The sequence below is a fragment of the Megalops cyprinoides genome, chromosome 4 (assembly GCF_013368585.1).
Source record: "Megalops cyprinoides isolate fMegCyp1 chromosome 4, fMegCyp1.pri, whole genome shotgun sequence".
Lineage (NCBI taxonomy): Eukaryota > Metazoa > Chordata > Actinopteri > Elopiformes > Megalopidae > Megalops > Megalops cyprinoides.
Window position 1 is genome coordinate 1,290,290 of NC_050586.1, and position 18,704 is coordinate 1,308,993.

General features: G+C 44.3%; 1 protein-coding gene across 1 annotated transcript in view; it reads left to right on the plus strand.

Annotated features, from left to right (window-relative positions):
• Positions 1 to 18,704, plus strand: part of pappab (pregnancy-associated plasma protein A, pappalysin 1b) — a 126,525-nt gene that overhangs the window by 47,603 nt on the left and 60,218 nt on the right. Inside the window, exons 8-10 of the mRNA XM_036527279.1 lie at positions 9,367 to 9,495; positions 9,628 to 9,719; positions 16,798 to 16,994. Coding sequence (XP_036383172.1) covers positions 9,367 to 9,495; positions 9,628 to 9,719; positions 16,798 to 16,994 — 418 coding nt within the window. The remainder of the gene's footprint in view (positions 1 to 9,366; positions 9,496 to 9,627; positions 9,720 to 16,797; positions 16,995 to 18,704) is intronic.

The following is an 18,704-nucleotide window of genomic DNA, read 5'->3' on the forward strand; positions in this document are numbered from 1 at the left end:
TGAAAGTGAAATAAAACAGTGATAAACCAATACATATTTATGAAGTTAGTGCTGATGAAAGTGGCTTGAGTGACAAGTTTTATCTGAACTGAGCATGTTTCCTGAGAATAAAAGTGAACAAAGAAACAGAGGACCGATTCCATGTCTATTCTCAACTCTTATCTAATGAGATTACAATTTACACAGCATTATTTCCAGAGGGAATAAAAAGCAAAAATCAGTAAAAGTGAGACTGAATGTTAAAAAAAGAAAAAGTATTTCTTGATTCCTTGCTAACAGAGAGATAAACTGGAAATATGTGAGAATAGACATATCACAAAAATCGACATGTCACAAGTGATTAATGAGTCACTGAGTGACAGTCTGTCATGGAGTGTAGCAGTAGGATGTGGAGACTTCATCTGGGTCCTCAGGGTTGTGAGTGGATGGTGGTAGGTGATTCTGGAGCTGGATAGCAGAAATACCATATCAAAAAGAACTCATATTTTGAAGTAACTAAATGCTAAACATGTTTGATCTTAATTCCAATACTAATAGTATGTGTCTGCTGTAGAGCACATTTTAAAATCAACACTTTAATATTTGAGTTTCTAAATCAGCATGAGAGATCTAACAGACTTTGCAGGTGCATCCAGTTATAGAAATGGCACGATTATTTAATGTTTCAAGGGAAACAATGTGGAAAATCATGGCTGCAAAAAACAAAAAAACAAAAAAAAAACAACAAATTAAATGATTCCTGACTTGACGATCAGTCAAGAATAATTATCTAATGATGTTGCTTTAACCTGATAAATGATACATTGCTCCTTACTTTAGCTATTGAAGGTAGACATGAAAGTCTCTTGACATAACTAATACATTTCTAAGTGTATGAGGTAGTATAACTTAATGAATAACCGATAAGCTAGCGTGCCCCCATGCATGTATTTTTATATGCATTTTTTGTCTTGTTGCAATTAGAAATTCATATTCAACAGCTGACTGAACTACCTTCATAACCAGCTTCACTGTACATTCAGAGCATTGGGATGAAGAGAGAACACTTCCACTTAACTCCAGCTGTGATTTTTGATTTATTGAGTAAATGTCAATACGGAGTAAAGGCTCAAATAATGCAGGACATTCATCCCTGTTTGCATGCTTTGAAGGCTCATATTCAGACTGAAAAATGGCTTATTGCAGGGAGTAGAAATCAAGTGTCCATTCATTGCTCCTGCATTAGAGAGGAGATGTCATATTCTGACAACAGTGTGACATACTTCTGGAAGGAAACGGAAAGGGTTTCTACTGTGAAAACTGTTACTTCCTTTGCAATATGCATACCTACTCTTGTAAAAGTAAGAACCGTATTATATTTGAGTTGTGTAGAATTAACCACTACTCAAAAGTGGGCTGCGTGGGAAAATGTGGCCAGTCAGGTAGCAGAGAATTGTTATACATAAATCTCAGCGACCGATCAGAGAATATTTGGATGACCGCACTGTTACTACGGTTACTGTAGTAACTGTTGTGGAGATGGAATGCCTCTGGTGAGGGGAAGCCTAAGATCAGCAGTGCGGCCTGTCTGAGTGACAGCTTTCAGAGCTGCTACACACAAAACAAAAAACAAAAATAACATAACAAATATATCTATAAGAAAATGTCATGCTTCAGTGTTGCTTCTTTCATACATTTGTGCGCTGTGGGGAAAGGTTGATAAACCATCTTTAAAGATTTCTTTCTCTTGTATCTTAAACGGACCTTTTCACACGCTCAGTGTCTCTTGCACAAAACGTTGTAGCATCAAGACTTTGCATGCCCTGATTGTACACCTCAGCTCCATTCTCAGAAATTGGGCCTGTTATCTTTGTAAGACTAAACAGACTTTTATTCATTCAAACCAGGAAGATTAGACCACATTCATTTCTCAGAGATTACGAACATTTAGCTGGTCTCCTCTGGCTCTAACGCTGGGACTCCTTACTGGGGTCTCTAGCAAATGGGCAGCTTGATGAAGTGCTGTGGGAATGATCTCCCTCCTCCAGTCTGCTGTGTTTATCAGCAGGTACGCATGGTTCCAGAGGCTTTCCTCTCTCCCCTGGCAGCCCGGGACATGCCCCTTAACGCTCTCCCCCACACTGCAGGGCATCCCCCAGAGGGACTCTGCCCATGATGTCATTGGCTATCATGCATTCCTGGGCCAGGAGCTGAAAAACAGTTATCGCACTTTGAACCAAAACAGCAGAAAACACCAGTCTCCCACTGGGGGGATTTGGGGAGGAGCGTTATCTAGTAATCACACAAGCACACCGGCACTGTCATTCGCCAGTAGTGGGTCACAGTCAGCACAGATTCCCAGCTGTAAACCCTGGTCCCTCAGATTCCCAGCTGTAAACCCGGGGCCCTCAGACTCCCATGTGTAAACCCGGGGCCCTCAGACTCCCAGGTGTAAACCCCAGGCCCTCAGACTCCCAGGTGTAAACCCTGGTCCCTCAGACTCCCAGGTGTAAACCCGGGGCCCTCAGATTGTGCTTTGGCTTCCTGTGCACTGATTTCTCTCAACAGTATTACTTTATTAAGCATGAATTAGCTGTGCTGTCAGTTGCGTGGTCATTGTTTGGTCATGTATGCAGGCATAAGGAGGGCCGCTGGCAGCCTGCAGGTGAGTGAGTGTTCAGCCTTCTCTCACACTCCAGACCTCCAGAGAAGACAGGATTACATGTCCTCCAGTTTTTGCTTCCACACATAAATCAGCAGTTTGCTTTGCAGCTTATTTTTGCTTCTTGCTTTTTTCCTTTCGGCAGCTCTGTCCATAGCAGCTGTGCATCTGCAGGGACAGCCAGCAGCTGCTTATCCAGAGGCCACTCTCCTTCTCGCAGGACTCCCAGCTTTGATCAGCTTATTTCATTTACGTGTGTTCTTTTACCACGCTTGTAAGTGTAGATTCTGTTGGACAGCTGTTAGGAGCTCAGTCAGATTGCTTTGAACCTGTGCGATAGGTCTCCACAGCACTTGCATAACTATTGGTTAAGATGATTTACATTGGGGTCATTTTGTTCTCTCTTTCTAATTGCAACTTATTTGTTTCTGGCTTTCTGTGGTTGAGGCAGATGGGCAGCTCCTTTTGTGTTATGCAGTCATTACTTCATATGCGGTTATGTGTGAATCCGTGATGTACTTTTACCAGTTGGCTGAAAGACATGTATTTTATGAGTTACTGCAGACAGGAAACCACAAATGCATGAGAAGTGTCATGTCAGAAGGCCTCGTTGTCACTCATTTGGTAATGACAACATGCAGTCCTGTGGACAGACCAAAGCTACAAGGAAGCTAATTACAGTTTTACTATATATATATATATATATATATATATATATATATATATATATATATATATAGTTATAATACTATAGTTATAATACTATAACTTGACATAATACTATAACTTGACACAGTTGCTTACTGTAGTTTATACTGCACTATTCTTTGACCCATTCAGAGCTACTACACATACCATCTGTTATTTGTAATCTGTAATCCAGAGCCATTTAATATATTATACAACTGTAAATATCATAGCATATATTATATACACTGTATATATCACTGTATATATCTATCTGTAAATTTGTCTATAGCTACTGACCTCATAATGTATACATCCATCTGTACAAAAAATGTCCATAGCAGTGATCTCATACTGTACATACATATAACTGTACTATATCCTCTGCACTTGCTGCTTACTGCACTTCTGGTTAGATGCTAACTGCATTTTGTTGCCTTGTACTTGTTACATGTGTAATTACAATAAAGTTGAATCTAATCTAATCTAATCTTACTGTGTTGACACAGCAGACACACTGAGATGCTCACATATATGCAGGCCCGTGCATACACAAGGGTCTTGATTTAAACTTGAGGTTGCCCACCCAGAGAGAATACTGTGGTATTGTATTTATGTAGTCAGTCATTCATCCAAATGTAATGTTTTATCAATCCCAAGTTTGTTTTGGAAAAACCTATAAGCTTTTTCCTCAATGTGTAATTATTGTGTCTTATCAAAATGTGTGAAATACAGTGATTAAAGGTGAGAAGGGCTTTCTGGGGCAGGTGTTGGGGAACAAGAAGGTGGAGGTGTTTAGCTACAGCTAAACTACTCCACTCCACTCCACGAACTTTTTCCTGAACGAGACTGGTATCCACTGTTTATGTTGTGCCCTATCGCCCCCAGACCAGGGACGTAACAATGATGAGGAGAAGAGTCCTGACGCTGAATTTCCTATAAAGCCCCTGGCCATTGCAGAGCCATAGAGGACTTAGAGCGATTCTATCCTATTGCACTGACCTGAGGTCAGGTCGAAGAATGCTTCTGGTACTGCAGAGGATACAGGGTGCTCGCCTCTCTTCCAAGGAGTCAAACATCTTAAGTGGCTTTTATCAGTATAAATAACAAAAACAAACAAAAGCATATATAATAACTGTATTGTTGAAACAAGCTCTCACTCTCTGTGTCTCCCTTGCTCCCTTTTGACCTTCAGACATTACAAATCTACGGACTATTCAGATGGGTGCCAGCACCCACAGTATCCGTGCCATTTACTTGTGCAATCATTTAGCCTTCCTCTGCCCTCTGCCGTACCTTTCAGTTCTCCGGTCCTTTGTGTTGATGTCACTGAAGTTTTCCATCCCTCTCCACCTCCCTTTTCAGGCAGGAGAAGAAAATGATGCCGCTTGATTTAAACCAGGAGGGTTCTGCTGTCTTGGACTGTCCGCTTGTTCTAAAGCTGTCTGGGTCATGCTGTCTTGATTTGCTTCTCAAGGTTTCCTCCTCTTTTATTCCAGCAGTTTTTTGTCTTGTGTTCTGTGCACCCGCTCTCTTGTAGCCGCAGAACCTGTGCAGTGTGATGGAATGGAAGAGGGTGTGGCCAGGGTGTGGCCAGGGTGCGCCACAGAGCCCTGTAATCAGTGAAATACAGCGCTCCAGTCACAGACTCTCACTGGGCATCTGTGTGGAGTGTTGCTGCTTTCTTGCGCTGTGCCTCAGAGACCATGTCGCTTCATTATATTAGCAGCAGGCAGCGTGCAAAGGCGTGCTGGGTAGAGCCCATCCATCGTCAGCATCGGGGCTTACTCCCAATTCCCAATCACATCTGTCACTGCATGCTGTGGCTCTGAATCGGCTTGCATTCCTTGAACAGTTTTAGTAAAGAAAGAAAAGAGTTTGCCTTTTTCATTTCTTTTCTTTCCTGCATTCCACATGTGAGAGATATTTTGTCTCTGAAAGCTAAGAGAGACACAGTTGCTGATGGTGGCAGGGACAAGAGGAAGCCTTGAATGAACTCCTATGCTGGAGCATGGCATGTAGTAAAAACCATGTGGCTGGGAATGTGCCTGACTGTGCCACATGCAGCCCCTGCCCCACGCCTGCTTTTCATCTGCCCTCTTTCACTACATCGGCCTCATTTTTAATCGCCATGGCTACGGGAGGGACGCACCAGAAAACCCTGCTTTGGATCTTGGATGTTTTGGTGTGATGTCATTGCAGAAGGTGTCAGAGGCTTGTTGGAGTGAAGTGTTGGTGACATTGCGGGGTCGTGTTTCTGATGGTTTCACGTCTCTCACAGTTATGTTTTCTTTTATTCTCAATGACTCACTAATGCAATAAAGAGTGCTGTTTGTGAAATGATTCTGAAATGGTGTGGACAGTGCCAAGACTGCTGAAGGCTGCGTTCTCTGTGCAGCATGTCAGGGCGACATAACAGTGCATTGTGTTGGTAGAACATTACTCACCTTCTTCCATGGCTGTTTCAGAGCTCTCTTATGTCTCCATTCATGCCAAATGCCAGTAATGTTTCACGCTGAAAAACGGCTGGAGCTGAATGTTGAAAAGTTTCTTTGCCACTTGCTGTACAGTGTTGGTGGATGGCTGACCTCATATGAACCCACCACCAATGGAAAGCTCACTTTGATTGCACTCTTTCTGTCTTAGTTGTGCTGTTTTGTCAAGGTTTTTTATTGTGTTGCTAACTATGTTGCTTGTGATCAACAGCAAAGTGCTTACGTTGCCCAAAGGGGTAATGAAAGGGAGAAAAGTCAGATGATGTGGGCATTTTATGTTACATATTGTGTTATTGCGGAATGAAGAGTATTATTAGTATGTAAGTGAGTGTGTAAGAACGAAAGATCAACTTGGAATCAGACAGCTGTTCCCATACCTGCGAGCCCTTTTCGTTTTTCAGTTTACTAAATATGGTGATAGTCCAAACCTTATCTGAGTAGTAAACAGTTTGAATAAAAGTTGTGTGTATGACGTCTGTCTCTCGCCAGTATAGCTGGGCTCACAGGGAGCACTGTCTCACATGGCCTGCCACCTTGCTGACTAATTACTACTGTGCACAACATCAGTAATGCATTGTGCAGAAAATACGTCTCATGCCTCAGAGGAACTTGTGGAATGTCTATGCAGAGACACTGCCTTTCTACTGTAGAGCTGGAACCAGGCTGGCTCATTATACCCCTTTCCCACTGTAGAGCTGGAACCAGGCTGGCTCATTATACCCCTTTCCCACTGTAGAGCTGGAACCAGGCTGGCTCATCATACCCCTTTCCCACTGTAGAGCTGGAACCAGGCTGGCTCATTTTACCCCTTTTCCACTGTAGAGCTGGAACCAGGCTGGCTCATTATACCCCTTTCCCACTGTAGAGCTGGAACCAGGCTGGCTCATTATACCCCTTTCCCACTGTAGAGCTGGAACCAGTCTAGCTCATTATACCCCTTTTCCACTGTAGAGCTGGAACCAGGCTGGCTCATTTTACCCCTTTTCCACTGTAGAGCTGCAACCAGGCTGGCTCATTTTACCCCTTTCCCACTGTAGAGCTGCAACCAGGCTGGCTCATTTTACCCCTTTTCCACTGTAGAGCTGCAACCAGGCTGGCTCATTATACCCCTTTTCCATGGCTTTCACAGCGATGGGTTGGTCCTTGTTCCAGCGTTATTGGGAATGGAGCAGGTCTTTTTCTCAAAAGGCAACTCATGCTGGAAAGGGGTTGGACTGTTATAAGGGTATGGGAGGATAGATGGAACCAGTAGAAAATAATGAGACATGATATAAATTCTGTGTCTGAATATTAAGAATATTAACAGTTTTTAAAAGCATCTCAGAGGAGACGTGTGACCTATTGTTGGGGGTTCAACCCACAAGTTCCACCTTCATCTGCTGAACGATTAATGCATTTTTAGGCCTTTGTGAGTGGGAAAGGCAGGAAGAAATACAAGAATAGCTGTGTGTCTGTGAAAACCCTTATTCCCCCAAGCTAATACACACACACACACAACAACAACACATCATGTCCATATTATTTATTCACTGGTGTAAATATTGAGTATATTGAGGTTTGTCAAAAGCTTGCACAGACAGTGTGTCTCACCTGTGCTTTTTGTATTTTAAATCGAAGGGTGAGTTGTGAATGAGAGTGTGGGAATAAGGAGGGAAGATCGTGTGTCCTCAGTGCAGGACATAGTGCTTTCGAGAGGTGCTCACATACTGTATGGGCCTCCCTCCAATCCCATTCTCTTCCTGTCTTTGCTGAGCCAATGACCTCCTTATACAGGAATTATTCACGCAAGTGTGTGTGTGTGTGTGTGTGTTTATATTAGTGTATTCACATATATTTATTTGTTCAGGTTTAGACAGCTGGAGTGTTGAGAGTGGGTGGGAAGGGGGGAGTAGTTCTTGGAAGAGTTCAGTGCTTCATTGAGGATAATTAAGGAAAAAAAACCCTAGATTCTTCCGTCTTCCTAGAAAGCAGCACGATTTCCAGCAGGACACGAGTTCACCCCTTTCACCTTTCCTTCTGCCCAGTGTCTGTTCTCTCTCTCTGTCTCAGTCCCTTTCAGTTGGCTTCCACCAGATATTCTGTAAACAGCATGACTATACACTGTGAAGTACTGACAAAGCAACATGTGCTGTTCAAAGAAAGAGTAACAGAATTGACAAAGCAGTGATAATTCATTAATGTGAATACAAACAATAATAATGATGGTAATAATCAGAATGATTTTCTGTGAAAGTCCTTCAGGGACATGCTATTTGATGTTGTCAGTAGAATGTGCTAATGCTAATTGATGTTCCTTAACCTATGGCAAGCTTCTGCTTATTGCATAACCTGTGGTTCTGTCTGTCCTTTGTCTAAGACAAGTTACAGGGATTCATTCATTTTGTAACTGAGAAAATGACACATTTCAGAATGATTATGACCTAGATTAAAGATTCAAATTTTGCTATATGCATTATCTCTTTGCAACGTGCAATATTGCCATAGTAGGATTGCAAATTGCTATGGTAAGGTTTATTGTCATTAGCAGTGGGCTTGTGTTTTGGGGTGATTTAAAGGGAGGATGGGGGTCATGGCTATTGGCATGTGTGACAAAGGGAAGGTAGCTGCTTATGATGACTCTGATACCCTGATTCTGTGGGTAAGCTGCTGTTTCTCACAAAGTGCTGGTCTAGTATTAACCTGAGTTCAGTTTTATTGGCCAATGTTACACAGAGCTCACCTGAGCAGTTTTATGACAGTCAATGGAGCTTTTACTGTGTAGTGCTGTTCAGACCTGCGCTAAGCTGGAAATTACCGCTGAAACAGGGATATCCACCATGCTCTGGGCTTTGGGTCATCGTACTTTTGACTTTTTTTTTGGCACATTGTGTAATATATTGTGTTTCACTTTTTAAAGGGCCAGAAAAAGAGAATCTGGACGTTTGTTTGTGTCTGCTGACATACTTGACTTCCTGTGGTGCAGAAAGAATGTTGGCCTCCCTGATTTTGCCTTCCTTCCATTGGTCCTCTGCATATGTTTAAGCACTCTGCTCACTTCCATTCAGTTCCATTTCACTCCATTCAGCTTAGTTCAGATTTTGCACTGGCATGTGTCTGCGTTATTAAGTATTGCCAAGGCACATACTTAAGTAAATCAAAAAAGATCTTCATCATAAAATCACATGATAACACTGGAAATTCATAATCATGAATAGTAACAATAACAGCAGTATGATACAGATGAACAGAAGGTTTGTAATAAAATGACAGATCATTGTAACATAAAAGTAGCGATATTTCATTAACTTATCATCATGTCCTAGGGACATGATGTAATATTCCGCTGCAAGAACAGTTTGCTGTTTGGAATAACCCTAAGGCTATGGCAAGTTATTAGGTATTGGGCAGGCAGTGGTACTACCTGTGATATCTGCTGATGTCTTTGATCTCGTTCAGATCCACCTCATTGGTGGAATTCCTATCAGCATAGTTTCTGAGTCAAGTGCTGTAGAGATGTTTCATTGATACTGTATTTTGTCTTATTGTCATTGTATTTGTCTCCAGGGATGTGGAGCCTGATGCTGTATATACATACGAAGTGGTGACTGTCTCTAGAAAAGCAGAGAGCGAACCATCACCAGCACTCACTCACCAGCTGGGGGCGCCTTACTGTGGGGACGGTCGGATCCAAAGGTGAATGATTCAGTAGTACACAATGACATCATCATCTTTGACAGTGGGATGGTGAGACGATTTGTTGGACGGCTGAAGCATTTTTGTTCTGGAGTTTCAGCGGTGTAACTGAAGGACCATGTTGTCTTTCAGATTGCTGGGGGAGCAGTGTGATGACATGAACTCTGCAAATGGGGACGGTTGCTCCAGCCAATGCAAGAGGGAACCTTTCTTCAACTGCGTGGGTATGTTTCAGACCATACGGACCCGACTGCATGCTCAGTGTTTCTGGAAAGCACATGCAAATGCTTCTGTTATCAACAAGTGCTGGTTCCTCTGTCTCTGTGGCCATCTGTGACCTTCATGGTATGATTTTTTCATATCAGTATGGCGTACCTGCATTTTGAGGCCCAGCGTGGCGCTTGTGTTGAAGTGTTGGTGGTGTGGATTGGCAGAATGAGCAGGATGCTTCAGCAGGCTTCTGTGTGTGTGTTTCGCTTGTGTGTTGAGGGCTGAGATTTCCTCATGCTGTGTGAGGTAGATGGAAGCTGCCAGGAGCAGGAAGCTGTCTTCAGGCCACTTCCTGTGTGGGGAGAGGAGGCCAGTGGACCTGCCAGATGGGGCAGGGATTGAGGGATGGTGGAAAAGGTGGCACATGATTGACTGCTTGTCAGGGATACCTTAAATAAACAATCAGTTTAGCACCTAAAACAGAACAAGCTGAGCGATGGGGGGTGAGGCTTTCCTGTCATTATCGTGTAAGCAGTGTGAATCTGCTGATGCTGGCTGGATGGGTCGTCCGGCTGGACACTGCGCTGCGGGTGCTGTGAGATGTGAAAAGTGCATGTGAAAGCTGTGCTCCAAATGGGAATGAGTCACATTTCACATCCTTGGTCATAGCTGTCTCATTTCATACTGCCAAAATGCCTTTGCAAGATTAACAGCACTCAGGCTTGCCTTTCCTTCATTTGGAAGCAATAATTTGTCATTATCCAACAAATTAGTGTATAATTAATTCAGTAAATATGTTAACATCTTCACAGAAAAAAAAACACTATCCGGCTGTAGTCATTCAAGGACACACCATCATAAGTTATAGAAAAAAAATGTTGTATATGGATGTGGTCAACATTTCCTTATATTCTACACTTAACTGTAGAATAGACAGATATATTCTCAGATAAAATGAAAGGTAGAAAGCATCAAACTTATATTTATTAGACATCACATCACTATCTTGTAATGGTGGATATCAGCAAAGGTGTGCAAACTCTCCCATTGGTACAAAGTAATGTTGACTAAGGGGTAATGTCTGTTCACCCTTTACTGGATGTTACATGTCTGTCCGTCAACTTATGATATCCTTGTGTTTGTACCAGCTGTCATACTCTTCATTAGATTTTAAATGATAATCAGATGTTGCACAGACATTCCAGCACTTCATCAATATTGAATGACATCATTTGCTGTGTGAAGTGCCCTGGATCACAGCAGCTGGATTTAAGCTGGAACAGTTAAAATTAACTCCCGTTCACAACTAGCATGGCTACCAATGGAGATCTTAACTCGGAGCCTTCTGGGTACAAAATCCTGCAAACAGTGCTTGGCATTGTGATAAAACACATTCTTATACATTTATTTATTTACAAGTCATGATTGTTGAACATTCTGAAATGTATGGCCATGTGGTTTCTATGTAATCGACACAGTTCAGTGGAAAAAATGGTGGAACAAACATGACATTCTGAACTTTTCACCCACACTGTCGCAGAACGAGATCACCCTCTCTCATCGAAAATTCACTGGTAGCCAAAGCTGTCAAAATAATTGCCCTGTAGACTGGAGTCGTAATTGTCCACACGTTGCACTTCTTTTTTCAAAGATGAAATTGCTCCCAGCTTGTAATTCCAGAGATCCATCACTCTCAAGCAGTAACAGCTGTCTGTACTCTTTTTCCTGTTAGCTTTAGTGCTTCAATCAGTTTCCCTTTCAAATGTGTTAATAAGGAACTGGAGTGCAGGGGAAAAATATTTGAGAATTCTTGCTGGCCTTTGAAGTGAAATCCATGAATGTATATTTGAATAGCTGAATGCTTGTCCTCGCCCGACCTCAGGCACCTGTGGAAGTCTATGGGCCTCTGAAGCTGTGCCATCAGACGCCCGACGCTGCCCTAATTGGCAGCACTCTCACTGGGTAGATGAGGGAGAACAGCTTAAAGGGGTGGGGGTCTGAATGAGAGAGAGAGGGGGCTTTTTAAAGGTGCGGGGGTCTGAAAGAGAGAAGAGACCTTAAAGGGATAGGGGTCTGAATGAGGCAGAGAAATGGGGCCTTAAAGGGGCGGGAGTCCGAAAGAGTTAGAGAGAAGGGGCCTTAAAGGGATAGGGGTCTGAATGAGATGGAGAGGGGCCTTATAAAGGGGCAAGAGTCTGAAAAAGTGAGAGCAGGAACCTTAAAGGGATGCGTGTCTGAGTTAGAAGGTGGGTCTTAAAGGGGAAGGGGTCTGAATGAAAGTGAGTGTCTTAAAGGAGCAAGAGCCTGAATAGGAGAGGGAGAGAGGACCTTAAAGGGGTGGGGACTGAAATATAAAGAGTGCTTTAAAGGGCCAGGTTCTGAATTAAATAGAGAGGGGACATTAAAGGGCCAATAGTCTGAATTAGAGAGCAAGAGAGACAGGTGGTCTTAAAGGGGCAGTAGTATGATTTACAGACAGAGAACGGTCTTAAAGGGGTGGCGCTCTGACTTATAGACAGTGGACCTTAAAGTCTGAGAAAGAGCCATGAAGGGGAGGGATGCTGAATGAATTAGAGGGTCTTAATCCTTTCACTTTATGTTTAGTTGTACTTTATGTGAAATAACTGCAGCATAGCTGCATTTGGCCTGTCAGTAAAGCACCATAGAATGAAACCGTAATTATGGTGTTAAAGTAGCAGGGGGCCTCACCAAGGGGTTGGGTTACCCACCGTAACAATGCAGCATGCCGCAGAAGTGTCAGTCCATGGGCCTAACCTCCACACCAGCCCTCCTTTCTCTCCTTGTTTTAGTGTGATACTATGGTCATTTTGTAATATGTGGCATGTATGTGCAGTCATATTTGAATATGTATCTGAGAATCAATGAATGAATGCATATGTCTCTTCTGAACCCATGGGAAATGTAAAGTCCCAGAGCTGAAGCCTGCAGGACGGTGGACACTTTGTCTGTCAGTCTGTCAGACTGCTGGTGTGCTTGGAGTGTGCTGCAGCCCAGAGAGGCTCTGTAGAATGGCCCATAGGGTGAGGGAGTCCCAGCTGGCTTTCTCCTGCCCTGAGAACCGGCACGCTAGCTCACATGTCTGGCCGAGTGAATTCTCTGCACCCCTTTCAGCAGCCCCCCGTTTCAACATCACAGGAGCCGGAGAGGGCTGGAATTTGGGAGCGCCCCTTCCAACTTTGCGCAGAGTACTGCAGCGCCGCCCCTCGAACTCCTGGGACTCTTGGTGCATGCTTAACCTCCTCACTACAGATCCATGCAGATCGCCTGGAAAAGTCATACAGCCATACATCCCCCTCAGCCAAATAAAGCTGATAGATCATAATCTGTCAAGTTCTTCAGAAACCGTAATTCATGAATACAGTCCAACTGCTCGCTGTCAGAGGAATTTAGCTATTTTTCTAATTTAGTTTTGTCACAGTAAATGAAGATGTGATCAAATATGATAGGAGGCCAGCTGGACTAGTTTGAAAATGCTTGTGACCTGACACTGTGGAGTGACATATTTATTCCCAGTGTCACTCACAATTCATGAGGTTTTATCTAGCGACTGACTTTGTAGGTATACCATATCCAGAGGGGAGGAGGGTGGTAGGGAGACAGAGAGGTAGAGAGTGCGTGAGTGACCGTGTTTAGGCTTTCACGCACATGAATGTTGCCGAAGCTGAGCCAGGAATACAATGTGGCCAAAGCAACAGGGCTAATGTAGCTATTTTAAAGTTAGTGAGGTTAGCTAGCCAGGTAGCTGTTAGAAAAAGCATCAGTTAGCACAGGAGGCTAGCTAGCTAGTGATGTTTGCTAGCTAGAAAACACAATTTTGAGATCTGACTCTGACATAATGTGTCAAGTATGACATCATGTGGATAGCTGTGGACCATGAAGATCCCACACTAGGATGCTGGCTAGCTGGCTGTTAAAATTAAAAACGAACATAATTTTCTGGACACGCAACTACAGGAAGCTTCACCTCATATAAAATTGGTCAGAGTTTTTTTCATCAAGATACAGTGAAAAATCAGTATATCAATAACTGATTGGTCAGACTGCAATGGGAAGTGAAAAAAGACTGTTCTTTTCTGTTTTAAAAATGATAAATACAAGTCCACAGACACAACAAACATCTCCCATCTCTGGTAAGGTAACGTTCATTTGTGAACAACAAAAAATTGCCATGTCTGGTTCCTGAATGCCTTTAATTCTCCAATACTTCTCAAAACTCTTGCCCTCACATTGCCTGGGCAGAGAGGAATGGGGTAGCCAGTCCTCGGTCTAATGACTGAGAGCCATCGCCCCCTGGAGGACAGACCTGATCCCTGCCCCACTGTACCATCAAAGCCTCTCCAGCAAAGGCACCTATGAAGAGTGAGTGTGTAAGGGTAGAGACCCGTGGAGGTCTGCACACGGGGCAGTGTGCAAAATATGGACTTTATAAAATGGATGCTCTATCAATGTTTTACTAATCAAGGAAATGCCAGATCCTGCTCTCTTGTCAGCCAAGTGTCACGGTGCTCGCACATCCACTGTAGCTCCCACAACCTGGACAGACACTGCGGATTCCTCATAGCTATGGAGACAGTTTGAGACATGAGAAGCTCCTTTACGGAGTAGCGTTCCAGGTGCTCAGGTGAGGGCAGAAGAGTTGTGTCCTCGGATGTTTCTTGAAGACAGAGAGGGACTCGGCAGAACGGATGAAGTGTGAAGGTTCATTCCACCATCGGGGCCCAATGGCGGCGAAAGGACAGGACAGTGATTTTACGCTGCGATGCGACGGGACCACCAGATGCCGTTCGATAGCTCAGCGTAGCAGTCTGGAGGGAACATAGGTTTGCAGCAGAGAGTTCAGGTCGGTAGGTGCAGTTTTGTTGGTCGTCCTGTACGTGAGCATCAGGCCTTGAACATGATGCGACTGGAACTTATCTCCGATGATGTGTAAAAGATGTGCATTATAATGACTCGCCTGTATGAGCCCAGGCGTCTTTCATCTGTAGTTTCATATGTTTCATATCAGAATCAGAATAGACTTTATTGCACGGTGGGGTACAACGAAATTGTGTTTCATATGTTTATGTTTAAGTAACCTGAATGTAGCAGTAACAGGTAGAGATGAGTTTCTTCAGTTTCTTTGTGGTATGCATGGCTGTGCCCCTTCCAATATCAGATTGACACAACTGAACAGGCTGTTTGTCTTCCAATCACTGAGTTTGATTCTGCACCACTGTTTTTTTCCCTCCAATCACTGAGCTGGATTTTGCCCTGCTGTTTCCTCCTATCTTGGCTTGGCAACAGGTAGCAAGTGTTGCTCTGTGCATCTCTGGTGCCTCTGATATGAGGCAGCGCAGAGGTGAATCACGTCTCTTCAAGTCCTTGTTTTTGGCAGGGATGAGGGTGGGCTTGGAGACAGGGTGGACGTTACGTCACCCAAAGCATCTGAGTGCAGGCATTCAGAATGTGTCCCAGAGGGAAGGGTGACATCTTCTGGTTGGCTCACATCCTCAGCTGCAGTGACACTGTGATCCAGAGAGCAAATGGGTATGACAGACACCAGCGGCAAAACGTATCGGTGTCACTCAGTCTGGCTGTCGGGCGCGTGAGTCTCACTCATCTCATCACACTTGTTTTTGTCAGATTATCCTATTGCTTTTGGATGAATACCCAAGCAAACAGACTCAGGAGCGATTGAACAAAGCCATTTTAAATACTTCATCCATTGTGTCTTTTTTATTTTTTGGTACTGAGTTGTTTTTTGGTGCATGTCACGCATATAGTAGCACATGTGTCAATCAGCAGGACGCGTGTGAAAACAGGAAAGCAGGACGTGAGGTGGCTCGAAGGCCCCTCTGAGCGGCTCTTCCTCTGGGCCTGCGCGTGGCTCCAGCGGGGGACAGAGCTGTGGTCAGAGGGGGGAAAGTGTGCACACATTGATAAGTGCATATCCTGCAAACATGTTTCCTGGACATACTGCAGAGTTCAGTGCCCCGCTCTTGCTGTGTGCTGGCTGGGATGGGCACGGGGGCAGGTGACAGCACACTGCTTCAGCGAGAACAAAGCGCTGGCCGTCACTCTTTTCCTGTAACACTCACTGGGTGACAATGTATATATAGCTGACACCTCGTGGTCCGGGGACACAACAGAGGAACAAAAAATCTAACCGCAAAAAAACAGAAAGAAGCAAAGTGCACATTTTTGACATTCCACATACCGGTGAAGCGGCAGCGGCTGTCGCTGGGTAGAATATGACTTCCACTGAATTATAATTGGTCGTGTTATTACTGTTGTTGTCTGTGACCTTTGGCACCACACAGTTCCTCTGTACACGCTCAGACCTTCCACTCTGAAAAGCGTTCTGATATGTATTTATTTTTCAGAGCTGCATTTGTGCTGAGCACAGCCATGAAAGTCAATGGAAGCAGCCATATAAATGCAAACAGTTGGGCCTTTATAGAGCAGATGTTTCAGATATAATATTTAAAGCTGCTGAGGTGCTGAAACCTGTTAATCTTCCAAAGAGTGCTGTCCACTAGGATTCCTTATGCAACACTTCCCACTCATATACACATAAAATAACAGTTTAAAAGTCTATACAGGCTGAAGTGGCATAGGTGTGAGAGAGGTTGCTGCTTTTGTCTTAAAAATGGTATTTTCCTCTGTAGTGAACAGTGACTTGTAGTCACTTAATGTACATCACTTTCCTTTAGTCATTTCAGACTGGCTTTCAGGATTATATGGAAACTGTTTTTTCTGTTTGGTCTATGTTAGTGAGCTCAGTGTTTTGAGCTCTTATCCAGCTTTGTGATGAAAGTATAAGCATTTTCATTGCGGTTGTACTTGAGTTTCCTTGTGTTTTCCTGCATGAATAGATTTATCTGTTGATGTATGATCAAAAGCAGCACACTGTGACCCTGATAGTGCGCTCAGTTTTTAACGGTTTTCCACTATCCTTTCAGTCATTTTGTCTGTTGTATTCATGCCCTTCACAGGCTTTCCCAGGGCTCCCTCCCCTTCCTGAGCTAAATGTGCAGAGCCAAACCCAGCACAGGTGTGAGCCGGTTCTCTCCTCTCTCTGTGCCCCTGCAGACGAGCCCAGCATGTGTTACCTGTACGATGGGGACGGGGTGTGTGAGGACTTCGAGCGGGAGACCAGTGTGCGGGACTGTGGCCTGTACACTCCCAGCGGCTTCCTGGACCAGTGGGCCACGGCGGTGGAGGCGTCCCATGAGGAAAGCGCCAACTGCCCCTGCGAGGTGGCCGTGGGGTACCCCGCAGTGACCAAGGTGACACCCCCATGACACTCACCTTTTCCCTCTTGCTGCATTTGTAAGCAAAGCCTCCCAAAGCCTCCCAGATGTGTTTAAGAGTAAGTATGAATGCAAACAGTGTCACATGACCCAAGGTCTCCCTAATATGTCCTTATCCTGTAAAGTGATTGAGACAGGGCACAAATGACAACAGTATTAACTCCAGTCGACAGCACCTGAGAGAAAGAATAAGAAATTGCCTCCTGTCCCAAGCTGTTCTTATCTTGCCTTTCCAAAAAGCATTGCACTGCACTGGGTCCCAGATACATAAGACCCCGATGATAATGATAATTTGGTTATTCAAGGAGCAGGTGTAGATGTTTCATACAGTGTGCATGGATAGCGTGTGTTTTCAATAGGAGAAGAGAATACTAAGCATTGTGTGTAGCAGGTATTGGCTCTTGTGCATATGTTGTGAAATGAGGTGGGGGGGTGCAGGGGTGGGGGGAGATATGCTTTCTAAAAAGCTGCAAGAAAGCCACAGGAGTCTGATCCCCCACAGCCCCGCCCTGCGAGCCAAGTCCACACATTTGCGGGGAGTGTGCCCAAGCACTGCACAAACAATAACACAGCTGCCAGTCTGCAAAAGCACAGCACTAATGAGTATAAATGAGCTCTTGATTTAACCTTGCTCTGTTTATAAAAGGCTTCGTTTGGAGCTGCGCTTTGTTAGAGCAATCGGGGGCCCTTTAAGCACTTTGATAGATGCGTTGTGAATGGGAAGCAGTCTGCTCTTTGGAGGTTGTGTTGTTTCAGTACTGTCAGTCCCACCAAGGTAATCCTGTTTGATGGAAAAGAGCAGCTTGTCTGCAGTCCCTCGTATGCTAACACACATTACAGGTCACACAATAGCACTTGACTTTTCAGCTCTAATACCACTTGGCTTCAGGGTGATTGTTACTTTTACATTCTGGAGAAATTGATGCATTGCTTATTATTATACCTTATTATTACCTCCCCAGGGCTGTGGAGTGTCACCCATAACCCTTTCTGTTCATTAATAATATCCCTGTAGTCATTCTAATAGCCTGTGAATACAGAAGGTGCACACCATTAAGCCATGTGGAAGAACAGGGCACAGGCAGCACTGTGAATGTATGGAGAGATGCAGAGTCCTGCAGATGCATATAGGACATGCAGTGATTTCAGACACATCTCATTTCGCCTGACACTTACACTGTGTGAAAGATTTCTAACGGTAATGTTATTCCCTCAGGCTGTGCTGGCGCTGCCACTGAATGAATCACAGCAGCAGCGGCAGTGCTGGTGCCAGTGCGCGGCACAGCCAAAGGCCTTTCATTACATTACATTATTGCCGTTTAGCAGACGCTCTTATCCAGAGCAACTCACATAGGTTGTAATTTTATCCATTTATACAGCTGGATGTTTACTGAGGCAGTTGTGGGTTAGGTACCTTGCCCAAGGGCACAACAGCAGTGTCCCAGCAGGGAACCAAACCAACAACCTTCTGGTTACAAGCCCTGCTCCTTACCACTACGCCATACTGCTGCCACACTACACCATACTGCTGCCACACTACGCCATACTCCTGCCACACTACACCATACTCCTGCCACACTACACCATACTGCTGCCACACTACGCCATACTCCTGCCACACTACGCCATACTCCTGCCACACTACGCCATACTCCTGCCACACTACGCCATACTGCTGCCACACTA